The 23,352-nt window shown below is 40.5% G+C and overlaps 1 protein-coding gene across 1 annotated transcript in view; it reads right to left on the bottom strand.

Annotated features, from left to right (window-relative positions):
• SHC3 (SHC adaptor protein 3) overlaps nt 1-23,352 on the bottom strand; it is a 174,186-nt gene that overhangs the window by 103,293 nt on the left and 47,541 nt on the right. The window contains exon 3 of the mRNA XM_017876177.1: nt 8,233-8,303. Coding sequence (XP_017731666.1) covers nt 8,233-8,303 — 71 coding nt within the window. The remainder of the gene's footprint in view (nt 1-8,232; nt 8,304-23,352) is intronic.

Raw genomic sequence — 23,352 nt, 5'->3', positions numbered from 1 at the left:
CAGAGGCCACACTGCCCCCACAGCTGACCCTTCTCCTTACATGCACTTGCCTGCTGCATCCCAGCCGACTGCAACTGCCTCTCACAGACTCTACCCTTACACTCATTTTCTTTGTACCCTGCTCAAGACCATCACACCATGGAGGTCAGCAAATGCATCTTGATGGTCTTGTAATTAGTGGGTAATTTCCATCCTCCAAATGATGCCCCTCTGTACTTGTGGGGTTTGCCAGTCCTCCTGCCTTTCTGAAGGATGCAAGCCCCCTTACTCAAGCAGCAATATAACTGCTACTCTTGACTGTAGTCTCTGGGTTCAGACTGTTCTAGTTCAAATCTTGACTTTGCCTTTTCCTAGCTATCTGGTCTTAGACAATTTGCATAAACTTTCTGATCCTGTATCCTCATCCCCCAAATACATACAATCTGCCTCCCAAGGTTACTGAGAAAAGACCACACATACCCTCATCATTATCTGAAATTACTGTGCTGAACTATATAAAATTGCTGATATTTGGATCATTTCATCTATAAAAATGGCATGTTCACGTGATTCACCTTGATATCCTACTTAGGTATATGCTTGTGTATTTCCCTCTCCCCACAACAGAAGGTAAGCACTTACTTAGTGTTTTATCTTCAATATCTAAACAGTGACTAGACCTGGTAAGTGCTTGCTGTTGAATGTATGAATGACTCTTTAGTGCAGTGTCTGGAGCAGGGTAAGTATTCCATTCTAGTGTCATCCTCATCCTCATCATTAGAATTAGTAAAGCAGGAACACAGAATGAAATACTAGATAATATGAGCTCAAGTGAAAATTAATGCCACATCACCACATATTTTCAATAACTTCAGTTTGTTGCATCAAACCAATCTTTGTCTTCAGTTAAAGAAAACACCCTGGATTGAATTGGTTGATATTAATAATAGCAATACCAATCAGCAATTGAAATTATTATACACAGAATTTTATCAGGAGTGAGTAGCAAAAGGAGATTCATGGTAATAACCCCGTGCAGATTTATTGAACATCTACCATGTGCCAGGTTGCACTTTCAGGTCTCATTTCTAGGTCTCTCAACGAGCCTTGAAGTGGGGGTGTCATCCCTATTCTCTGGATGAGGACCGCAGCCCTAGAGAGGTCAATCTCATTGGTGGAATGAGTGTCTCTGCTGAGTGTTAGTGTGGGCTAGTACCCAGGAACCCTTTCCTCACCCCCTAGAGTAGGAAGCTTACCCTACATCAACAGGCTCTGCTCCAAGTGGTCAGGAGTTTGCTGTCCAAAGACTGGACCAGGCAGCTGTTCAGAGGCGCCTCAACCAAAAAATCTGATTTAGGGAGTCAGACATGGGAGCTGAGTGCTCTGACACTGCATGGCTCCAGCCAGCGCTGTCGCCTGGCAGGCCGTGACACTCTGAGCTGCATGGACAGTCCCGTAAATGCTGCCATGCTCCCAGGAGTGCCTGTACCTGGTCTCTGCCAGTCCAGTGGTGGCTTCTCCAGCTTTCTCAGCCCACACAGGGTAGCTTGCAGGAGCAGGGGACTGTCCTTCAATAGTGAGGGGAGGCAGTGGGTGAGCAGACATCGCAGCTTCCCCAGTTCCTACACACTTCCCCAGAGGGCCCAGCGCCCACAGCGGGACCCTGCTCCAAATGGTCCTGGGGGCGGTTCTCCCCTCCCACTGGCTGTACCCACCCCTGCCGCTGCTCCCTAGGTATCCTCCCAAATAGGCTCCTCGCACCAAGTCTCAGGGGCTGCTGGGGGAATGCAACTGAAGATACCTTTGGTCTAACCAAAAAAATGGCTTGTGGGGCCCTTCCCTGCACCACAGCTGGATCAGACATTTCCACAGTGATGTCTGTTTAACCTCACAAATGAAAATAAACCTACTAGATGCATTATGTTTGAAGGACTGAACATGAAAATAGAGCAGAATGAGGCCTGGAGGAAGCAGAGCTCCAATCCTTGTGTTTCAGGGCTCTGCTGGTGTTCTAACAGCAGGGAGCCTCGAGTCTAATGGATGCAGACTGTCTCCATGGTCCTTCGCTGAGCCTGACTCAGGTTCCTACTCTTTGGCAAGCATTAGAACTGCTGCACAGAGTTGGATCAGCTAAGGGACTGTCAGGAGTGACCACCTACAGTCCAGTCACCCTGATAGGCTGCTGGAGAACTCGGCCCAAGTCGTACATCTGCCATATTGTTGGGGGAGAAATTCACTCTGGCTTAAATGTTCCCTCCCTCCTCTGGGAAATCTCCCAGGCTGGCAGGGATCCTATTCCATGTTTCTGGGGTAGTATCCCATGCCTGCGGTGAGTTTGTGGCCCCTTGCCCTGTGACTCTGGGCTTCTTTCCTGGGTTGTGGTCCCTGAAGACTCGTAATCCCTGCGCCCCTATTTCTTTCTTTCTTTTTTTTTTTTTTTGAGACAGAGTCTTGCTCTGTCACCCAGGCTGGAGTGCAGTGGCCGGATCTCAGCTCACTGCAAGCTCCGCCTCCTGGTTTCACGCCATTCTCCTGCCTCAGCCTCCCGAGTAGCTGGGACTACAGGCTCCCGCCACCTCGCCCGGCTACTTTTTTGTATTTTTTTTTAGTAGAGACGGGGTTTCACTGTGTTAGCCAGGATGGTCTCGATCGCTTGACCTCATGATCCGCCCGTCTCGGCCTCCCAAAGTGCTGGGATTACAGGCTTGAGCCACCACGCCCGGCCCTGCGCCCCTATTTCTAATGCATTTTTGCACACAAATGCCCATGAAGGTGACACAAGGGTATGATATTATTCTAGCTGGTGTTAAAATCAGAGTAACAGTGCAGAAGTGAAGTGGAGGCATCCAGCCTGCTTTATTCCAAAGGCAGGATGCGCATGCACACAGGCAAGCTGGTGTTTTCAAAAAGGACTCTAAACCAAGACAGCACCAACCCCTTCCTGCCAGGCTTCACCCCTCTGTAGGTGCAGGCTGAGAGAGGCTTGACCATGAAACATGCTTAGAATAAACACATTTAGTAAGAGCCTGTAAGGCTAAAATCCAAAAGCTAGCCATTCTGCACCATCCAAATGCACAGGGATCAGGGTTGGGGGTGGGGTGGGGTGGTGGGTAATTCACATGACTGCTCTCTGTTCTAATTCCGAGATTCAACCAGCCTCAGAGAATCTACAAAAATAGATTCACTCCTTTCCCTTTCCCTGGCACGTTTAACTTAAATCAACATTAAAGGTGTTTATTTTGCAGTGAAAAAAGAATTTTGAAATATCATAATCAAGTACATGTACCACATAAATATTTCAGTCAGTGATGAGCCGAATATATCAAGGTGGTCCCATAAGATAATAATAGTGTATTTTTACTTTACCTTTTCTATGCTTAGATATGACAGATACACAAATACTTACCATTGTGTTCCAGTTGCCTACAGAATTCGGTACAGTCACATGCAGTGCAGGTTTGTAGTCTAGGAACAACAGGCTGTGCCATAGAGCCTAGGTGTGCAGTAGGTTAGAGCATTTAGCCTAAGTGCACTCTATGATGTTCGCACAATGACAAAATTGTCTAATGATGCATCTCTCCAAACCTATCCCTGGCCAGACACAGTGGCTCATGCCTGTAATCCCAGCACTTTGGGAGGCCGAGGCGAATGGATCACTTGAGCTCAGGAGGCCCAGCCTGGCCAACCCCACTCTACCAAAAAAAAAAAAAAAAAAAAAAATACAAAAATTAGCTGGACATGGTGGTATGCACCTGTGGTCCCAGCTACTCAGGAGGCTGCCGTGGGAGGATCACTTGAGCCTGGGAGGCAGAAGTTGCAGTGAGCCAAGATTGCACTACTGCATTCAAGGCTGGACGACAGGAGTGAAACACTGTCTCAAAAAATATATATACATATACATATTTATATACACATACACACACACACACACACACACACACACACACACACACACACCTATCCCTGATGCATAACTGAAGTCTAATTGAAGATTAATTGAAATCTAATCTATGGGTAAGATTTCTTATCAGATCCAAGGAAACCCATGAGTTAAAGTCCACTTTGTTTTCTATACCATGTGTCAGTTGTAAAAATATCTTAGCATGGTTTATAAAATGGATTTCCAAATATGCAACTCTTCAGAGTTAAATCCCAGTATTTGTAAAAATGAGAAAGTCACCCTAACACTAACAGAATGCCCTTCCTTGTTTTTGTTTTTTTTTTTGAGACGGAGTCTCGCTCTGTCGCCCGGGCTGGAGTGCAGTGGCCGGATTTCAGCTCACTGCAAGCTCCGCCTCCCGGGTTCACGCCATTCTCCTGCCTCAGCCTCCCGAGTAGATGGGACTACAGGCGCCCGCCACCTCGCCCGGCTAATTTTTTGTATTTTTTAATAGAGACGGGGTTTCACCGTATTAGCCAGGATGGTCTCGATCTCCTGACCTCATGATCCGCCCGTCTCGGCCTCCCAAAGTGCTGGGATTACAGGCTTGAGCCACCGCGCCCGGCCGTGAATGCTCGTCCTTAGCATAGAACAGCTGCAGCCAATTCATGCCCACTTAGTAGAGTTCATGGTACCTACTCTCAAAGAAGAAATTATTACCACAAAATCTGAACAAAAAAATATTCAGATCCCACTGCCCTGCATATGGGAATACACATCATTTAACTGGGCAGGTGTAATGGAACCTTCAAAGCATTCCTAGACTTCTGACATTCTCTGTGGTTCCAAGGAGGCCTGACCTTACCTGCCCTTCTTCCTCAATGTCCATCTTCCACTCCACACAGCTTCTCTCAGCCTAGGCCAGGTCCTGGGGATAGGAAATCCTCTACAAACAACACAAATATCTTGTTAGTAATGCAGTCTGTCTTAATACTGCACAATATGCATTGTTTCCATCCCCAAATGAACTTGTGATTAAATGTTCATGCAACACAGAAATGTCTGAAGAGAGAGGTAGAGGGGTCGCAGAGGAAGCATGGGTGAAGGAGGTCCCTCCCTTGGGTCATGGTACCCAGCATGCAGTCTGGTTGGCCCCTCCCTTTCAGGAAGTTCAATGAGGGTGCACATCCAGGCTCATGCACACAGAATACACACATAGAGTTGGGATGGAATGCACATGGATAAGGATGCTCAGAGACATGATGGAGTGGAAGGATTGTGTGGCAAAAGTTTTTACCTTGGGCTTCTGTTTTCTGAGAGTATTTATAGAATGTTGGAAGCCAGAAGTGACCTGAGAGCTGAGTTTTGCCAAGCCTTCCAAGCGAACTCTTAGAAGAGAAGAGAGGGTGGACAGAGTTGCGAAGCTGTGCTGAGGTCTTGTCTGGCCTGCTCTCCTTCAAGGTGAAGATGAAACCCACTGTGCAGAGGGCTGGCAAGCAGACCACCACCACGTATGCCAGGTTATGATTCTCACCAACATCTTCAGGCATCTCCAGGCTCCTGCTCCCTTCTTCATCTCACCAGGGCTTGTTTGCTCTTTTGTTCAGACTCAAAGCTCTACTGAATGCTTAACACTTTCATACCAAGATCATATGGTTACTCAGCTAACTTCTAAGCAAAGTTTCTCCCATGAAACATCCAACAGAAAAATATGCAATTTCATAGCATTCAGTCCACTCATGTACTGATGGCTAATCCGCATGTTCCTTCATTTATACCTATACCTCACTGTTTTTTTAAGATAAGCAGGCAACACCCTGAACTGCAATACACACACACTGACATCAGTGATAAATGTCTCCTCAGAACCCAGCCAATACACTGAAAAAGAACCAAAAGGAAATACCTTTCCAAAAGAAAGACATTTTCCTTTCACAAGTTTAATTTGGCTTTCAAACTAAGAAGATTTTATGCATATTCCTGGGGAGTTTTCAAAACACCTCAATTCTGAAGTGGAGTCCTCACATTTTTGTATACAAAGTAAAATATTGGGAGTGAAGTCCAGCTGCAGGGACAAAATTTTAAATTAAACAGATAAACAGGGACTAATTATCTGCTTATAAAATATTTTTTAATAAATGTTGTGACTGGAGTGCCTTTGGAAACCAGTTTTCCTGGTGCCTGTATAATATAACCTAATTAGGACATTAGATTTCCCTATAAACTACAAACTTCCAAGAATTTCTTTAGTATATAAAGTAAACCATGGCAGTGGAGTTTAATCACAGGTATGTTTAACACTTAGTTATCACGGAGACCTTAAAAGCTCCACAGTGTGCTACATCTACAAGACATTGCTGTGTATTCTTCAACTGGATGCAAAGGGTTTCATTCTGAGGTTGATTTGTCAAATTGTTTCCTTTGAGTGACCTCTAGCTATTAGCTAAAGTACGAAACATGTCATGTGCTAAAAATGATGCAAGAGACAGAAAGCATCATGGAGACAAGCAAATGTAGCTTTCAAGAAGTCTAATAAAACCCAAGACAATTCTGGCACAACTAGAATTCAACACCAAGTTTCTTACGTACAAGAATCATGCTTCATTTGCCCCATTATGCTGCTTCACCTTCCCAAAAATCTAAATGGAATGGGATTGAAGAAAGTCATCAAAACCTCCAAACCCATCAATGTCTATTCCAACTGCTTTTTTCTACAATGTTATTATTACTTCTGCCCATTTGGGTTCTACCCCAGAGAGTCCCAGGAGTTGTATCCTCATCAATGAGCAAACTGGAATTATTCACTTGTTTCCCCACCCCACCACTACCTCAAGGAGCAGGACCTGTTCTGTGCCCCTCAAATGCCCCTCAATCATTTATGTATACACCTTTCTCCAACACTGAGAGGCCTAGCAAAGCAGGACAGCCACATTGTCCAGTGTGTTTTGTGTGCACAATGAGTAGTAGATGCTTAATAATTACATCAGGAGAACTAAAATGGCATGAAATCACCTCAGAAATCCTAGCGTCTAGAAAGGGAACCCAGTAGGAATGGTTGACAGTTCTCTCCCAATTAACTGTCATTCCTTTAAAAACAACCACCACATAGGAGAACATGACCAATTTCACACAGTTCCCATATTCCTCCAGTCACTGGCACAGTGCTCTGCCCACCATGATGCCACTGGCATGCCTTTTCATGGGTAAGATGAATAAATGACTAAGAAAACACTCAGGCTTCTCGTTTAACCACAGTGCTCTCTATTCAAAATACCACTCCATTGTCCTTGAAATTTTCATAAACCATTTTCTACAAATATGTGGAGATGGCTTTCTTCCTTCATGTAGATTACTGATATTGGTACTTTCATAACCTGTGTGTCTCAAGGCACTTAGGAAAGAGAAAAAAAAAAAAACATTAACTCTTTGACCATGAATTTCTTCAGTGAGGAGAAAGAGGTATTATTATGGTACTTACAACAGAATTGAGGTGTGTATGTTTCTCAGCAGCTAATGACTACAACCAGTTGCTTTCTGAAGCTCAATCTTTAGACTTGGCTTGCTAATCCAAACATATACAATAGAATGATTTGAATAAAGCAAATATGAGGCATTTTTCTGAGGTCACTATTTAAATTAAGCTACTGCATAAGTGCCAAAGCAACCTAAGCTCCTTGACCACAGAAATGTAGCAGTTTCACAGACTCTGTCCTAGCTTTCCAGTTCTCCTCTTCAAGCTGGCTTGAAACTGGCATTTTTATAAAGGTGTAAGCTCTACTAGAAGCTATACTAGAGTATTAAATTTTATTTTTAAAAAACCAATGCTTAAATATTGCCCCCCAAGAAGCTTTCATTCTACTTGGTGGTGGAGAATATATAAAACCTGTTCAAAGTCACAGACACCTTAAAGAATTGGTCTGCTTACTGAATGACCTACTCCCATGGCTGTTTCTGCTTCCAATTCTATGCATCTTACTCTCTGTGTATACTGTTGGAAAGTCTTTCTTGACATCTTGATTTTCTTTTTTAAAAAGTACATGGTTCAGTACATTTTAAAATACCAATCTTGTGTTACAGTTTCACACATTAAAGAAACAAACATAAATACTCAGCTGCTCCATATGTCTGCAGCTAAATTATAAAAAGAGCGTGCAAGGGCAGAGTGTCCTTCAAGGTACTGTGGTTGAGAGATATACATCGCAAATATGGACGAACAAGCCCATGTCTTGAGATGAGAACAGTCCTGACTCACTGTCACCAGTAACCAACCCTCCAAGGGCCGGTCTTTTCCTCTAAAAATGTCTCAGCTGTTAACCTCTGAAATCCTTCCTTCTGAAGTAAAATCACAGGAATCCATTTTCAAGAGAGCTTACCTGGTAATTTGTGTTCTTGTACTGAAGTCAAGAGACCTCATTGAGCGCAGAACTTCAATGCACCCCAAGTACTGCAAGGGGAAAAAATGTAAATCGTGAGCCCTGAGAGCTGAGATAAAGAGACAACTCCTAACTACACAAGGGCATTTTGGGGAGCCATATATATTTCTTAAATCACATTTTAACTTTAAATTCTAGGGTGAGGCTTTGTTTTTGTTTCTATAAAAGCAATAACTCACAGCCACAAGAAAATATCATGAGTGGTTAGATTGGTACTACACTGGATTTTTCTAAAATTAGTATTAGTATTTTCATCTTATTTGGATGTATACTTTTTAAAGCTTTTATGGAAGTATAACTTATATGCTGTGAAATCCAAGGATCTTAAATATTTAATTCAATGATTGTTTAAACATATATTTGCCATGAAACTACCACCCAGACCTCAACATTGTATTTCTAGTCTTTTATGAGGCTTCTACAGGTTTACAATTTTTAGAGAAAGAATGAAAACATGATATGACCAACATTTTCATCAACATTAAATGTCATTATCTAATAAACATATTTTGGGTTCTATGAACTATAGATTATCCTCAAAGGTGATTTGCTTTGGTTTATCAGAAGGCCCTCTTCTGCATGATCATAAATTTTTAGAAGCTCAGATTTATACATCTAAATGTATAGCTAAATTTTGATCAGTTTCACACATGAAAATGTACATGTGTAAGTATATGGACATCACTAAAGTTATGGATAAAGAACTAGATCCAATATTTATGTTCCAAAGCCCTTGGGGAGTTTGAAGATACAGATGTTTTAGATAAATGCCTTAGATTTAGCAGGAGGAGATCTCATGGTATGGTACAGAAAAAACTGCATTTGAATTATTTAGAAAATGTGAATTGGAGGCTGGCTTTGTCATATCTTCTTATAAAACTTTAAAAAATATCTAGCCTGTCTGCACACCCATAAATGTGATTATTACTCCCACCATTGCACCAGTACCAATATCACTATTGTCACTAAGATATGTGAGACCACAACAAACTTTGCAGACTCAGGGGATTACCATACCTAACACCATTAGAATTATATGACTACCACAACAAACATCATCATGGAATTACTTGAATACCTCAACCACCGTGGCTGCGTTAAGAGAATACCACTACCAAGGCAGATATTTGAATAGCACCACCACCATCACAGTTATGTGAATTCCATGACCAATGTCACAGAGAAATATGAATTAGGCTACCATCAACATTGCAGAGTTATGTGATTACAACAACCAACATCACGAGTTCATGTGAATAACAGGACCAATGTCACAGAATTATGTGAATACCACCAGCATCAAAGCCACAGAATTATCCAAATACCAGAGCCACCATTGCAGAGTTATGTGAAAACCATGACCTATGTCACAAAGTTATATGAATACCACAACTGACAACAGAGTTATCTGAATACCATGAACATCAATATCATAGAATTATGGGAATACCACCACCACCATGCTGTTCCAGAATTATGAGAATTATGAAAATACCACAAAAAAACCAACGTGGCAGAGTTATACGAATACCACCACTATCATTGTGGAATTATGTAAATATCATGCCAATGCCATAGAGTTATTTGAGAACTATGAACAATTCAGAGTTATATTAACACTACCACCACCATTACAGAGTTGTGTAAATACCTGCCCCACCATGGATGTATACAGTCAGCCCTACATGTGTGCAGGTCCCACATTCACAGATTCAACAAACTGTGGATTGAAAATAGAAAGAAAAACAATAAAAGTGATGCAAATAAACAATATAGTAACTATTTACATAGCATTTATATTATATTAGGTATCATAAATAATCTAGAGAGGATTCAAAGTATAAAGGAGGCTATGCACAGGCTACATGTAAATACTATACCATATTATATATGGGATCTGAGCATCTATGGATTTTGGTATCCTACAGGGTCCTGAAACCACTCCATGGATGCTAGGGGATGAGAATATTTATATAAATAACATGACTAGAGTCACAGAATTATGCAAATACTCCATCCATTATCACAGAGTTAAGTGAAAACTATGACCAATGTTGCAGAGTTATATAAATACCGCCACCATTGTTGCAGAGTTATGATTTGCAACCTCATCCAACATTACATGTTTATAAGAATACCACCAGCAGTAACACTGCAGTAACGTGAATATAATCCCCACCACTATCATAAAATTAGGTGAACACCACTACCACTGATGTCGCAGCATGATGTGAATGCCATGTTCAACATGACACAGTTACGCAAATAGGCAACCAATGATACAGTTATGGGAATATCACCCACACTACCATCACAGGATTATGGGAATAGCACAACCAAGTTGCAGGGTTATTTGAATACCATGACTACCATCACAGTTATATGAATATCATGACCACCAGAGTAGAGTACCACCTGCATCAACTTCACAGAATATATGAATAACCTGACTGACATCTCAGAGTTAGATGAGTATTGGCTCCTCTGTCACTGCAGAGTCATGTCAATGCCACCACTAATAACCTCACAGATTTATTAGAATGACACAGCCAACTTTGCAGAGTTATCCATATATTACCATGACCAATACCACAGAATGTGAATACCACCATGACCAACACCACAGAGCTACATGAATACCACCAATGAAAATGATGCAAAATTATGTGAATCCCATAACCTGCAATGGAGTTATAGTGACACCATGTTCACTGTCAGAGATATTATAAATACCACAACCGCCAATGCTGCAAAATTGCGTGACTATCATGGCAAATGTCGTGGGTTCATGTGAATACCACTGCCACCAATAGAGAATTATGTATATACCATCATCAGCAATGTCACAGTGCCATGTGAATATCACCAGCAGCATCAATGTATAATTATTTTAACACCATGATCATCTCAGAGTTGCATGCACATCATGATGAACTGCACAATGCACATCAACCCTACTACTACCAACATTGCAGAGTCACGCAAATACCAGGACCACTTTCAAAAGATCGTGTTGAACCACCATGAGTAATGTATTGAGTTATACTGACCACAGCCACACACCACTGTAGTATCACATGAACAGCAATGACAATGTCACAGATTTACCTGATACAACCGCCATCTTGCACTTAGAGTAAACCACACACACTCACCAGCTTTCACAACTATGTGAATACAATGATCAGTATACAGTTATGGAATCGCACCAAAACATTGCAGAAATATGTAAATACCATACCACCCATGTCACAGTGTTAGCAAGTACCACTTTAATCTTCACCATTTATTAATGACTATCAGCACGAACCTAGCACAGTTATGTGAGGTACACCATCGATGCTTGGCAAAATTACTTGATATGTGATGAAGGTGCACAACATGGGACTATTGGACAAATTTCACAGTTATGTGACCCCACATCAACTCCATATTGCCAGTCATGTAAATCCACAAACTCATGAGTGCGAAATTACATAACATTCACCAACACAATGTCACCATGTTATGAGCTAACATACCACCGTGTTGCAAATTATGGTCAATGCCACAGCAAATGTTGCGAGTTATGTACACCTATGACAAACTTTGCAGTCTAGTGCCACTTTTCACTGGTGTTATGTGCAATACAACCAACATCCAGCGAGTGATTGGATACACTCACCATATCACAGAGTTACGTGAATCAACCACCACCACCCCACAGAGTTTATGCGATACTAGTGGCTATTGCCCACAGAGTTGTGTGGATACCCACAAAGCTGCAGGGACACCATGTGACATCCACCAACCACCAACCCACAACATCAACAGACGTGAAAACCCACACTGCATCCAGTATGTGAATGACCCATGAAACAATGTGCAAAACCGTCATACCAACATCTCGAGTTTATGAATACCATGAACCTCCCATGGTCACATTATGTTAGCACATAACAATGATGCAAAAACTAGTCAATCCAACACTCAGAGTTATATGATACTATGACTTCCCGTACAGTTACGTGAATTCCGGACACAGTATCACTGAATTATGTAAATCCACACCACATACAGAAATTATGTGATACCTCCATCAACGTCCCAAAGTGAAATGATACGTAAACATCATGGCAGAATTATGTGGATACCATGACAATACTGCAGTTATGTAAGTGCCACCGACACCGTAACAGAAATATGTTTGTACCACATCCACCAGCACAGAATCATGGGAATGCTACTGTCACCACTATCACATCAATAACAATCAGCATTGCAGAGTTATGTAAATATGACCATAATCAGCATCACAGATTTTTGGGATAATGCCCTGCTCCTCTGTCATAAGTTTACGTTAAGATCACAACCGAGGTAGCAGATTTATGTAAATATCACAATGTAGATATTAAAGAGTGATGTGGTTACCACCCACTAACACATAGTCACAGAATTACGTAAAGACCACCACTTCTTTTACAGAGTTATGTATAGCCTGGGCCTAATTTCTTAGAGTTATATTACCACCAACACCACCTTTGCAGTGAATGTGAATACCAGCACCAATGTCACAGACCTGAATTGCCCTCTCAAGGGTGTGTGCAATTTGTCCTCTCAGCACCTGTGCATAAGCAAGCATAGTGGTCTCTGTCCTTCCCAAGACTGCAGTGTCAATCTTTTGAATCTTTGCCAAGGATAAGCAAAAGTAACTCATTCTGTTTTAGTTTGCATTTCCCTCAAATCTAATAAGGTGATTTTTCTTACATGCTTATTGGCCATGTGCATTTCTTTTTCTGTTATTTGATTGTTTATATCTTTCTGCCTAGTTTTCAATTCAGTTATTTATGTTTTTCTTTTAGATTAATTGATGTTAACTTCTTATTCAATCATTTTTCTTTTGGTGGCATCTACATTTTATCTGACAAAAATTACTGCTTTCAGTTGTTAGAGGTATTTTGGGAAAAAAGAAAATTATGACTGTAGGTAATTACTATAATCATAGATGGTGGTTGTTTTCTAGATGGCTTCTGAGAGTCTTGTTTTGTTTAAGAAGGTCTTCCTGACCTGAAGTTCTTACTAATATTCTTTTAACCTTTATTTTAATAATATTTATCACTTATGCATTCATTTGTTTATTTAATGTTTTTCATTTAGCTTTTCAATTCATTTGAAATGCATTGGTCTACATAGGATACAGGAAGAGTTATGATATTTAGCTGCCAGATGGACTGTCATTCATGTTCATACCACTTATATAATAAGTCATCCATTTCTTCCTGAACTAAGGTACCAACTTGGCAGTATATTAAATTCCTATTTCTGAATGGATTTTTACCTGAATTCTATTCTGTTCATTTGTCAACTGCTGTCCCTTGTATTTTTTCTTAAGAGATTTAAAATCATTTTGTGAAGTTTCCTTACCCCTCAAAAATGATTTAGATTCTTATTGAAATGTCATATTATAGTCTATGCTTTTCTTCTATAGTGTATTCCAAGGCACTTTTTTTTTCAAGCACTGGTCACCACTGGTTAATTTTTTTCCATTTCATCTCTACCTATTTTTTTTTTTTCTAACAGAGACAAAAATCTATTGACTTAGGGTAACAAGAGAAAACTCAAGCTGTGGGCTCCAGAGATGTACAAAACTGGATTATGAAAGCTGAACAATGGAGCCCAGAAAATCTCCTAGTGCCAAAACGACTGAAACACAAATGGAAACGTAAAGCGTTAGAGTTTAGATCTATCTGCCTCATAGGAATTCCAGAAAAAGAAAATTTTAAAAGAAGAAAAGAAATATTAAAATATCAGCAAAACAAAATGTTTAGAGAGGGGGTGGTCACATTTTCATGGCTCCCAGGAGAAATGTGAAGAAAGATGCACTCATAGAACACAGTAGCCTCATTTCAGGACACACAAATCAAGAGAGAAACATTCTAAAAGTTTTCCAGGAGTAGGGAAAAAAAAAAAGACAGGTTATTTTAAAAGGTAGGAGGTGTGGAATAATGTTAGTGTTCTCTTTCAGCACCAAATACATGAAGACAAATAACATCATCAAAAGTCTGAAGAATAGAAATATTGAGCCAAGAATCTTACATGCACCCAAACTAGCATCCCAGTAGGAGGGCAAAGCGAGGACTCAGAAAGTTAACCACCCACAGACACTCTGAAGGAATTATTCCAGAAAAACAATGAATACAAAGAAGAGGAGGATGTGGGCTGCAAGAAAAAATGACGATAAAAGAATCAGTAAAAGTTGCAGATACACCTTATGCCTTAATAATTATTGATGCATAACTTTAAATATGTACTTTTTACAATGATCAGAAACTAGTATCTCAGGAGATCTAAATATGGTAGGTAAGGGAATGATGGCAAGGAGAGGCAGGAGAAGAAAAGGTAAAGCATGCCAAGGGCTGTTCAGTTTTGTGGAGGTAGATCCAGAACTGATTAGTTCTAGGTAGCAGTAAAAAATAATGTTTATATATGTGTGTAAAAATTTATATACCGCTGTAAAAATAAGAATAGAATAAGAGACCTTCAAACTACTACAGAACAAAAGAAAAAATAGCCCAGCCAGTAAAAAGAAGGGATACAAATAGAATATGCGCAGATGAAAGGCAAAGATAAAATATAAACGTCAGCAATAGTTCCCAATACCTCAGTAATCACAATAACCATAAATGCATCAAACCTGTCAATTAAAAGTCAAAGCCCTTCACATTGATTAAAAATATGTATGGGTTAAATAAAGTGATGGAAAAAAAAGACAAAGGGAATACTAAATACATAAAACATTCTATATCAGACAAATGCTAGCAAAAGAAAACAGGGGTTTAATGTGGGGAAATATCTTGTTTACAATAGCAAGAAAGAAAAAACATAAAATCAATTTAATGAGAAATGTACAAAATCAAATAGAAGAAAACTTTAATGAAAGATGAATAAATAAAAGAAAACATGCTTATGTGGAAAGACATGCCATGCTTCCTGGATTGGAAGATTCAATAGAAAACATGCCAATTCTTCCCCAAATTAATCTACAATTTAACTATAACAATTAAGCTTCAACAGCACTTTTCCCCCAGAACTTGGGAAACTAATTCTAAAGTATATGTAATAAAAGATGATCCTTAAGAACACAAAGGAATTTCTGAAGAAGATAAAAAGGAACTCGTGAAAATAATGTGGGAACAGGTGAGTCATACAAGGCATTAGAAGACAGTCTAGGAGAAAGAGCACACACGTCCATGGGAACCATTGAAGAAAAGATGAGCCATAAGGCGATGCTGTGATTAGCTAGTACATTAAGAAGAGAATCCATGGAGCAGCCCAGCCTAGCCCAGTGCCATTGTGCAAAGTTGTGTAAGGCGTGTGTTACTGTGGTGCAGAATGGGACATTCTCCCCGCATGTCCAGTGTACCCCATACACAAATATAAAGGCTAAAATGGTTAAAGAGCCAAACCTAAGAAACAAGATATAAAAGCGTTATAAGAAACTAGAGAATAATATTTTTATAACAAGACCTAAAACTCAAAGGCCATAAGTGAACTCATGAAAATCAATAGTTTTTGTAAAACAGAACAAACGACATAGGTAGCATGAAAAGGCAAGTGAAAGATTGAGAAAAACATAATAAATTGAACAAAAACTTTAATATCCAGGGTACTCAAAGAGTTTCTGTGAGTCATTAAGTCAGTCCATCAACTCTATAGAAAAAAATAGGCAAAGGGTACAAAAAGGAAATTCACAGAAGAAAGGCAATTGGCCAATATACATCTGTGCAAATGCACAAAAAGAAGGAAGTTTCCATTTTTTTTTTTCTTGAGATAGAGTTTCACTCTTGTTGCCCTGGCTGGAGTGCAATGGTGCGATCTCAGCTCACCACAACCTCTGCCTCCCAGGTTCAAGTGATCCTCCTGCCTAAGGCTCCTGAATAGCTGGGATTACAGGTAATGCGCCACCATGCCCGGCTAATTTTGTATTTTTAGTAGAGATGGGGTTTCTCCATGTTGGTCAGGCTGGTCTCGAACTCCTGACCTCAGGGGATCTGCCCACCTTGGCCTCCCAAAGTGCTGGGATTACAAGTGTAAGCCACTGCGCTGGCTGGAAGTTTCAATGTTTTTAAGTACACACACAATGCTTACACACAAAGTCAATGTTGTGATACTGCACTTATGTAGAGTCAAATTTGCATGAAAATGCATAAAACGAATTAGAACTCTCTAAAAGTCTTTACACAATTTATACTTCCAGTATTGGAAATGATGCAAAGATGAAATGCATAGCATGGTGAATTATAAACAAATAATGCTAACAATTTAAAGTAGTGGGGGAAAAGATTTTAAATACTTTATAAACCTAAAAAGAAAATCTGATATGAAGAAGTGTATTATAAGGATAAATTACAGCAATTGCACAGAGTTAGTCCATAAGAGCTGGCCAACTTTCACTATCATTAACTATATTTGGAAGTCTTGCATCATGATAAACTACTGCTTTTTTCTTTTAGGTCATGGCTCTCCTTGGAGAATAAATTCACATTCATTTTCTCCATGGTGATGCTCTCGAAATTCTTCCATAATTCTATATACCCCAACACAAGAATTCCCTATTAAATTTTTTCATCTTCTGAGCCATGCTTCTATGTTGTTTCGGACACCTGGAAATCCATTTCACATGCACTCATATACAGAGCACACATTTGGTGAAAATAATACCAGTGATAGAACAGCAACACCATTGCATAAATGTCCTCTTATCCTATCATGCACGTAATTACTTCCGAAGCAGTCAGTAACTTTGCAACCCTCTTCAGGCAAATGAAGCTTTAATTCACTAAAAGCTACTGGAATGTCACTAGCTGGCAGGAATGCCAATGCAGAGAAATGATGCATTTTAAAAACTTGCGTCATTGCCATATCATGTGGCCAATCCACTCATCTGAACTGTCTACCAAATGCATTGGGCTGAATTGAAAAAAACAACCTTTATTAGTAATAACTTGAAATTCACTTTTAGAAGGCTTGACAACATCTATTTCCAAACCTACCATTACAGCTTAGGGATTTAATTAAATGTTGGGGATTTTAGACCGAATGCAACAATTTTTAAAACGATGCACACTTAGATTCTCCAAAAGACACCAGTACTTCCTCCACTTTCTATGAGTTAAAGCAAGTCACGGGGTTAGCCAGATTCATGGGGAGAGGGGCCACCTAAGAGTATGAACCCGAGAAGACTTGGCTCACTGAGTCAGCCTTTGGAGACAACTGGGCAGAGAGGAGACTTGGATGGAGTAGGTGCTGCTAGGGTGGGGAGTCAGGTAGGGGAGTAGGAATTGTGGGAAGGAAGCCTTTTACCTCTAAATCTTCTGTTACCAAGGGATGGGCTTGCTTCCTGATCAGCATAGAAACCAATACTATGGCACCAGCTTTTGTGAAAAGAAAGCCTTTATGGCAAGTCGACTGGCAAGGAGACAGGAGGCAAGGCTCAAATCTGACTCTCCAAACTGGGAGTGGGTCATGCTTTTATAGCATTGCTAACTAGTCCCAGGTGATGCCAATGAAGCCGATCTGCCAGGTGGGTGATGTTACCAATCAGGAGTTTGAAGCTTTTCCCCATTGCACATGCCTGGGCTACGTGATACAATTTTGGCTCTGCACCGTCGCTAACAACTTAAGCAATGGTTAATCAGCTTCAGCTGGTTCTGTGGTTATACTTCTGTTTTGTTTAAACATGTTGTAACAAGAATGTGTTTACTAATTACTTGCACAACTTCAAATAATAAAAAAACTAAAAATATTTTCCACCAAAAAAGACCATGCTTAATAAAATTAGACCTCCATAGTGTGATCAGAATTGCTCACAAAGCAACCAATGGATATCTGGTGACTACAATTTGAAGCTATCTGGAACCTCTCTCCTCAATGATCCTCTTGAGGGTCATCTCATTCTGATGAAGGATGGAAGAGGGAAGGGGCAGCAGTGAGACCAGCCAGCTCTCTTCCTCTGACAAGTCTCAGGTGGGCTTGTCCACGTTCATCATTGAAATTCTTCCTCCTGGCTTCAGGAATTGGTCAGGGATGGGTGTGTGATCCCAGCCAAGCCAGTGTGTCAAGATCTGGGGGTGTCGCTAGAACTGCCTGGACCATCAACTGCTTTTTGTTTTTGACAAAGTCAAACCCAGCTTCAGAGAGCTACACATCATTCCATCCTCCTGTTTCTCAGCCACCAAACTTTCCTGACCAGAGGAGGTTAGAAGAATTCATGGATCATTAACCTTGGTGACTTCTACCTTCAGTGACTATTAGAGCCATCTTCTGAAGTCCATTTGGAATTATGGTGTGCCCAGACCTGTTGTTTCCAAGCAGGGCCCATAAATGAGAATGTTATCCATGCTAGATCTGATGGAAAATCTATTATAACGTGAACATTTCATTGTTAGTATGCTGACCAATTTGCCTTTTAGGCATCTGGTACTGGGCAAAAAGGGGTCTCTTAAATGACTTTAAAATATTTAAGCAATCATTCAATTGTAGCTAATAATAACAGAAGCATTTGTTTCCTAATAACATATAAAAACTCCTGCATTGCCAACAAACATATGAAAAAAAAAATGCTCATCGTCACTGGTCATCAGAGAAATGCAAATCAAAACCACAATGAGATACCATCTCATGCCAGTTAGAATGGTGATCATTTAAAAGTCTGGAAACAACAGATGCTAGCAAGAATGTGGAGAAATAGGAACGCTTTTACACTGTTGGTGGGAGTGTAAATTAATTCAACCATTGTGGAAGAGTGTGGCGATTCCTCAAGGCTCTAGAACCAGAAATACAATTTGACCTAGCAATCCCATTACTGGGTATATACCCAAAGAATTATGAATCATTCTACTATAAAGACACATTAACACATATGTTTATTGCAGTAATATTTACAATAGCAAAGACTTGGAACCAACACAAATGCCCATCAATGATACACTGGATAAAGAAAATGTGGCACATGTACACCATGGAATACCATGCAGCCATAAAAAAGAATGAGCTTATGTCCTTTACATGGACATGGATGAAGCTGGAAACCACCATCCTCAGCAAAGTAACACAGGAACAGAAAACCAAACACCACATGTTCTCACTCATAAGTGGGAGTCGAACAATGAGAACACATGGACATAGGGAGGGGAACATCACACACCGGGGCCTTCAGGGGGTGAGGGGAAGGGGAGGGAGAGCATTAGGATAAATACCTAATGAATGCGGGGCTTAAAACCTAGATGACAGATAGATGGGTGCAGCAAACCACCATGGCACATGTCTACTTATGTAATAAAACCTGCACATTCAGCACATGTATCACAGAACTTAAAGTAAAATAAATAAGAAATCTGAAAAAAGGACAAAAATATCTCCCACATCTCTCAATTAAATGTGCATCTGCACCTATTAGGATGTTCTGGTAGGGAGGAACTAAATCTTGCATTGCATTCAAAGACCTTAGAATTTACTAGTCATGCCCGAAAAAGTCATCATGTGGGGCAGCAAGAAATACACAGAAGCCAGAATTAGAGATAAACTGCTGGGATTCAAGAAAGGGTACCATGGAACAACATACATGGGAGCTGTGGGTCTGCAGCAGTGGGTCTCCAAGTGCTCAGGCCAGCAGCATCAACATCAAACAGGAGCTTGTTAGGAACACAAATCCCAAACCTCCTGCAAGCTTTCCAGGAAATTCTGATGTCCAGTCAAGTGTGAGATCTACCTGTATGAGACATCTAAATTTCCGAGCTTGCTTTGTCTTGTCAGTGTTGCGTTCAGGCCAAATAAGTTCAAATCTTGGTTCTTTAATTGTTTAATATTAGTTTTTTATTTTCAATTAAGTCTCCTTGAACCTCATTTTTCTTAAATGAGAACAGTGATGATGGTGTCTGCTTTCTGGATTTATTGTAAGTCTAAGTATCTCACACAGCTCCTGGCACACCATATAGTCAGAGGCATTTGAACCAGACCAACTCCATCTTGAATAGAAGCTGGGTAAAATGAGGCTGAGACCTAAAGGGCTGTGTTCCCAGAAGGTTAAGGCATTCTTAGTCACAGGATGAGATAGGAAGTCAGCACAAGATACAAGTCATAAAGACCTTGCTAATAAAACAGGTTGTAGTAAAGAAGACCCACCAAAACCAAGATGGTGATGAGAGTGACCTCTGGTTGTCCTCACTGCTACACTCCCACCAGCGCCATGACAGTTTACAAATGCCAGACAATGTCAGGAGCTTACTTTATATGGTCTTAAAAGGGAAGGGACCCTCAGTTCCAGGATTTGCCCACTCGCTTCCCAGAAAACTCATGAATTATCTACCCCTTGTTTAGCAAATAATCAAAAAAATAACCATAAAAATGGGCAACCAGTAGCTCTTGGGGCTGCTCTGCCTATGTAATAGCCATTCTTTTATTCCTTTACTTTCTTAATAAACTTGCTTTCATTTTACTCTATGGATTTGCTTCATATTATTTCTTGTGCAAGATCCAAGAACCCTTGCTTGGGGTCTGGATCAGGACCACTTTCAGGCAACATCTTTCCTGTGAACCATGGAAGGGACTATACTAAAGAGACCCCTGACCCAAAGGAAAATCATCTGCACACAACACCAATTGGCTGACTTTGGGTAAACAGAGTGCCTTAACCCGGGTAAAGGATGAGATACGGTTAGAGACCCAACTTAGAGGAGCTAGAGACTCTCCTAAAGACAAAGTGGGTTAAAGTCCCCGCTTAATAAAAGGCAAGGATGAGTGACTGAACTTGGGTTCAAGGCCCAACTTAGGAAGGTTAGAGTCCTTCCTAACATTTAGTGGGTTAGAGGCCCCATTCAGTAAAGTCTCTCTCTGCTAAGAATGGATCTGGCACCACAAGATATTAACTGTTATTCTCTTTCAATTAATCTGCCTTGCACTCTTTGCTAATGGCTTGGGTGATGGGATTAAGCATGTACAAGATCATGGGACATGGGGAGCTTTTTTTTCCCCAAAAGGGGAAACTTGAGAACTGATAGAACTGCTGGAAAAGGTCCCTTCACTATGGACAAGTTGCCTCCTGTTGATTCAGCATTTCTGAGATGGTTGGGTCTTCTTCTGGTCTCCCTGGGGTCCTCACTTTCCCCACCCTGGATGCAGGCAATGTTTTTCTCCCTTCCTTTTTTTTCTTTCTGTGCAAACCAGCTGAATGAATGATAAAAATCACCGTTTATCTCTTCTGTAAAGTTTTGATTCATTGGAAAAAGGATTTGTGAGGTTAGTCTTAAGCTGTCGTGAATCTGTTGTAGTTTGTGCTATGAAAGAGGGGTACCTTAGTATAGAACATGGCTTAGGACCCCATAAGCCTGCTGTTCAAGATGACCCAACAAACTGATCAGTTATGTCCTTGGGAGCTTGACCTTGCAACCATGTGGTGGTACTTTCTCTTAGTCTCTGCCACCCAGGGAACAGGAATTTTGGAATTCAAGTCATACTTAGCCCTAAAAATTGTCTTAAGCAGTTAAAAGCCTTACAAGCTCAAAATTGACTGCTTTAGGCTCCTTCTGGGAAAAGCAATGGAGACTGCCCAGTGCTGTAGCTCAATAGCTAAAGGCTTTCTTTTCAAAATGGTGGCCTGGGTTCAGGGTTCAATTCCTGGCTTAAGAAATGAGCCCTTTCTAGTTTGATATCTGTCATTTTTTAATTCTTTTCCCCTCCATGATGAACAACTTCTGGCTTCCCTTCTTGAATTTTTCCTTTCTCTAAGCACCTGGGAGGTTACCTTTGGTACAGTTCAAAAACCAGAAATATTGGCAGTTTGGCATGGCTAAAGTCTGGTAATAAGAGATTTAAAAGAATTTTTTTGAAACAGTGCTACAGTTAAAAGTCATACAACTACTGGATCTTCTTCTGTCTGTGTATTTATATGTGTTGTGTGTGTGATGTCTACATATGAAAGGACTTTGATTAATTGGTTTAAAAATAATAAGAGCTTAAATAAAATATTTTATCAGATAAGAAAAAAATATAATGCCTTTTGGTTCATGTGACCTTAGTAAGCTTTGAGAAATAAAGGCAGTTTTAAAGATTATTAGTAAAATTAAATTAAAATGTCTTCAAAATTTAGACATTTGGTCTAAATGATGCAGGTCAGATATTAGGTTTGGTAAATGCTTTTAAAGTCATAAACTGCTACTTTGACTTTTAAAAATTGTTCAGAACAAAAGTCAGCAGAAACTTCTGCAGACTTAAACGTCCCTGTTTGACAGCTTTGAAGAGAGTAGTGGTTCTCCCAGCATGGAGTTTGAGATCTGAGAACGGACAGACTACCTCCTCAAGTGGGTCCCTGACCCATGAGCAGCCTAACTGGGAGATATCTCCCAGTAGGGGCCAACTGACACCTCATACAGCCAGCTGCCACTCTGAGACTAAGCTTCCAGAGGAAGGATCAGGCAGCAACATTTGCTGTTCTGCAATATTTGCTGTTCTGCAGCCTTCCCTGGTGATACTCAGGCAAACAGGGTCTGGAGTGGACCTCCAGCAAATTCCAACAGACCTGCAGCTGAGGGTCCTGACTGTTAGAAGGAAAACTAACAAACAGAAAGAACATCCACCCCAAAACCCCATCTGTATGTCACCATCATCAAAGAAAGACCAAAGGTAGATAAAAACCACAAAGATGGGGAGAAACCAGAGCAGAAAAGCTGAAAATTATAAAAATCAGAGCACCTCTTGTCCTCCAAAGGAATGCAGTTCCTCACCAGCAATGGAACAAAGCTGGATGGAGAATGACTTTGATGAGTTGAGAGAAGAAGGCTTCAGACAATCGGTAATAACAAACTTCTCCAAGCTAAAGGATGATGCTCGAACCCATTGCAAAGAAGCTAAAAACCTTGAAAAAACATTAGATGAATGGCTAACTAGAATAAACAGTGTAGAGAAGACCTTAAATGACCTGATGGAAAACCATGGCATGAGAGCTACATGATGCATGCACAAGCTTCAGTAGCCAATTTGATCAAGTGGAAGAAAGGGTATCAGTGAATGAAGATTAAAGTAATG

This window comes from Rhinopithecus bieti, unplaced genomic scaffold (genome assembly GCF_001698545.2).
Source record: "Rhinopithecus bieti isolate Rb0 unplaced genomic scaffold, ASM169854v2 scaffold_9919, whole genome shotgun sequence".
Taxonomy (NCBI): Eukaryota; Metazoa; Chordata; class Mammalia; order Primates; family Cercopithecidae; genus Rhinopithecus; species Rhinopithecus bieti.
The sequence above is the reverse complement of the archived record's forward strand: the minus strand, read 5'-3'. Positions and strand labels throughout refer to the sequence as shown.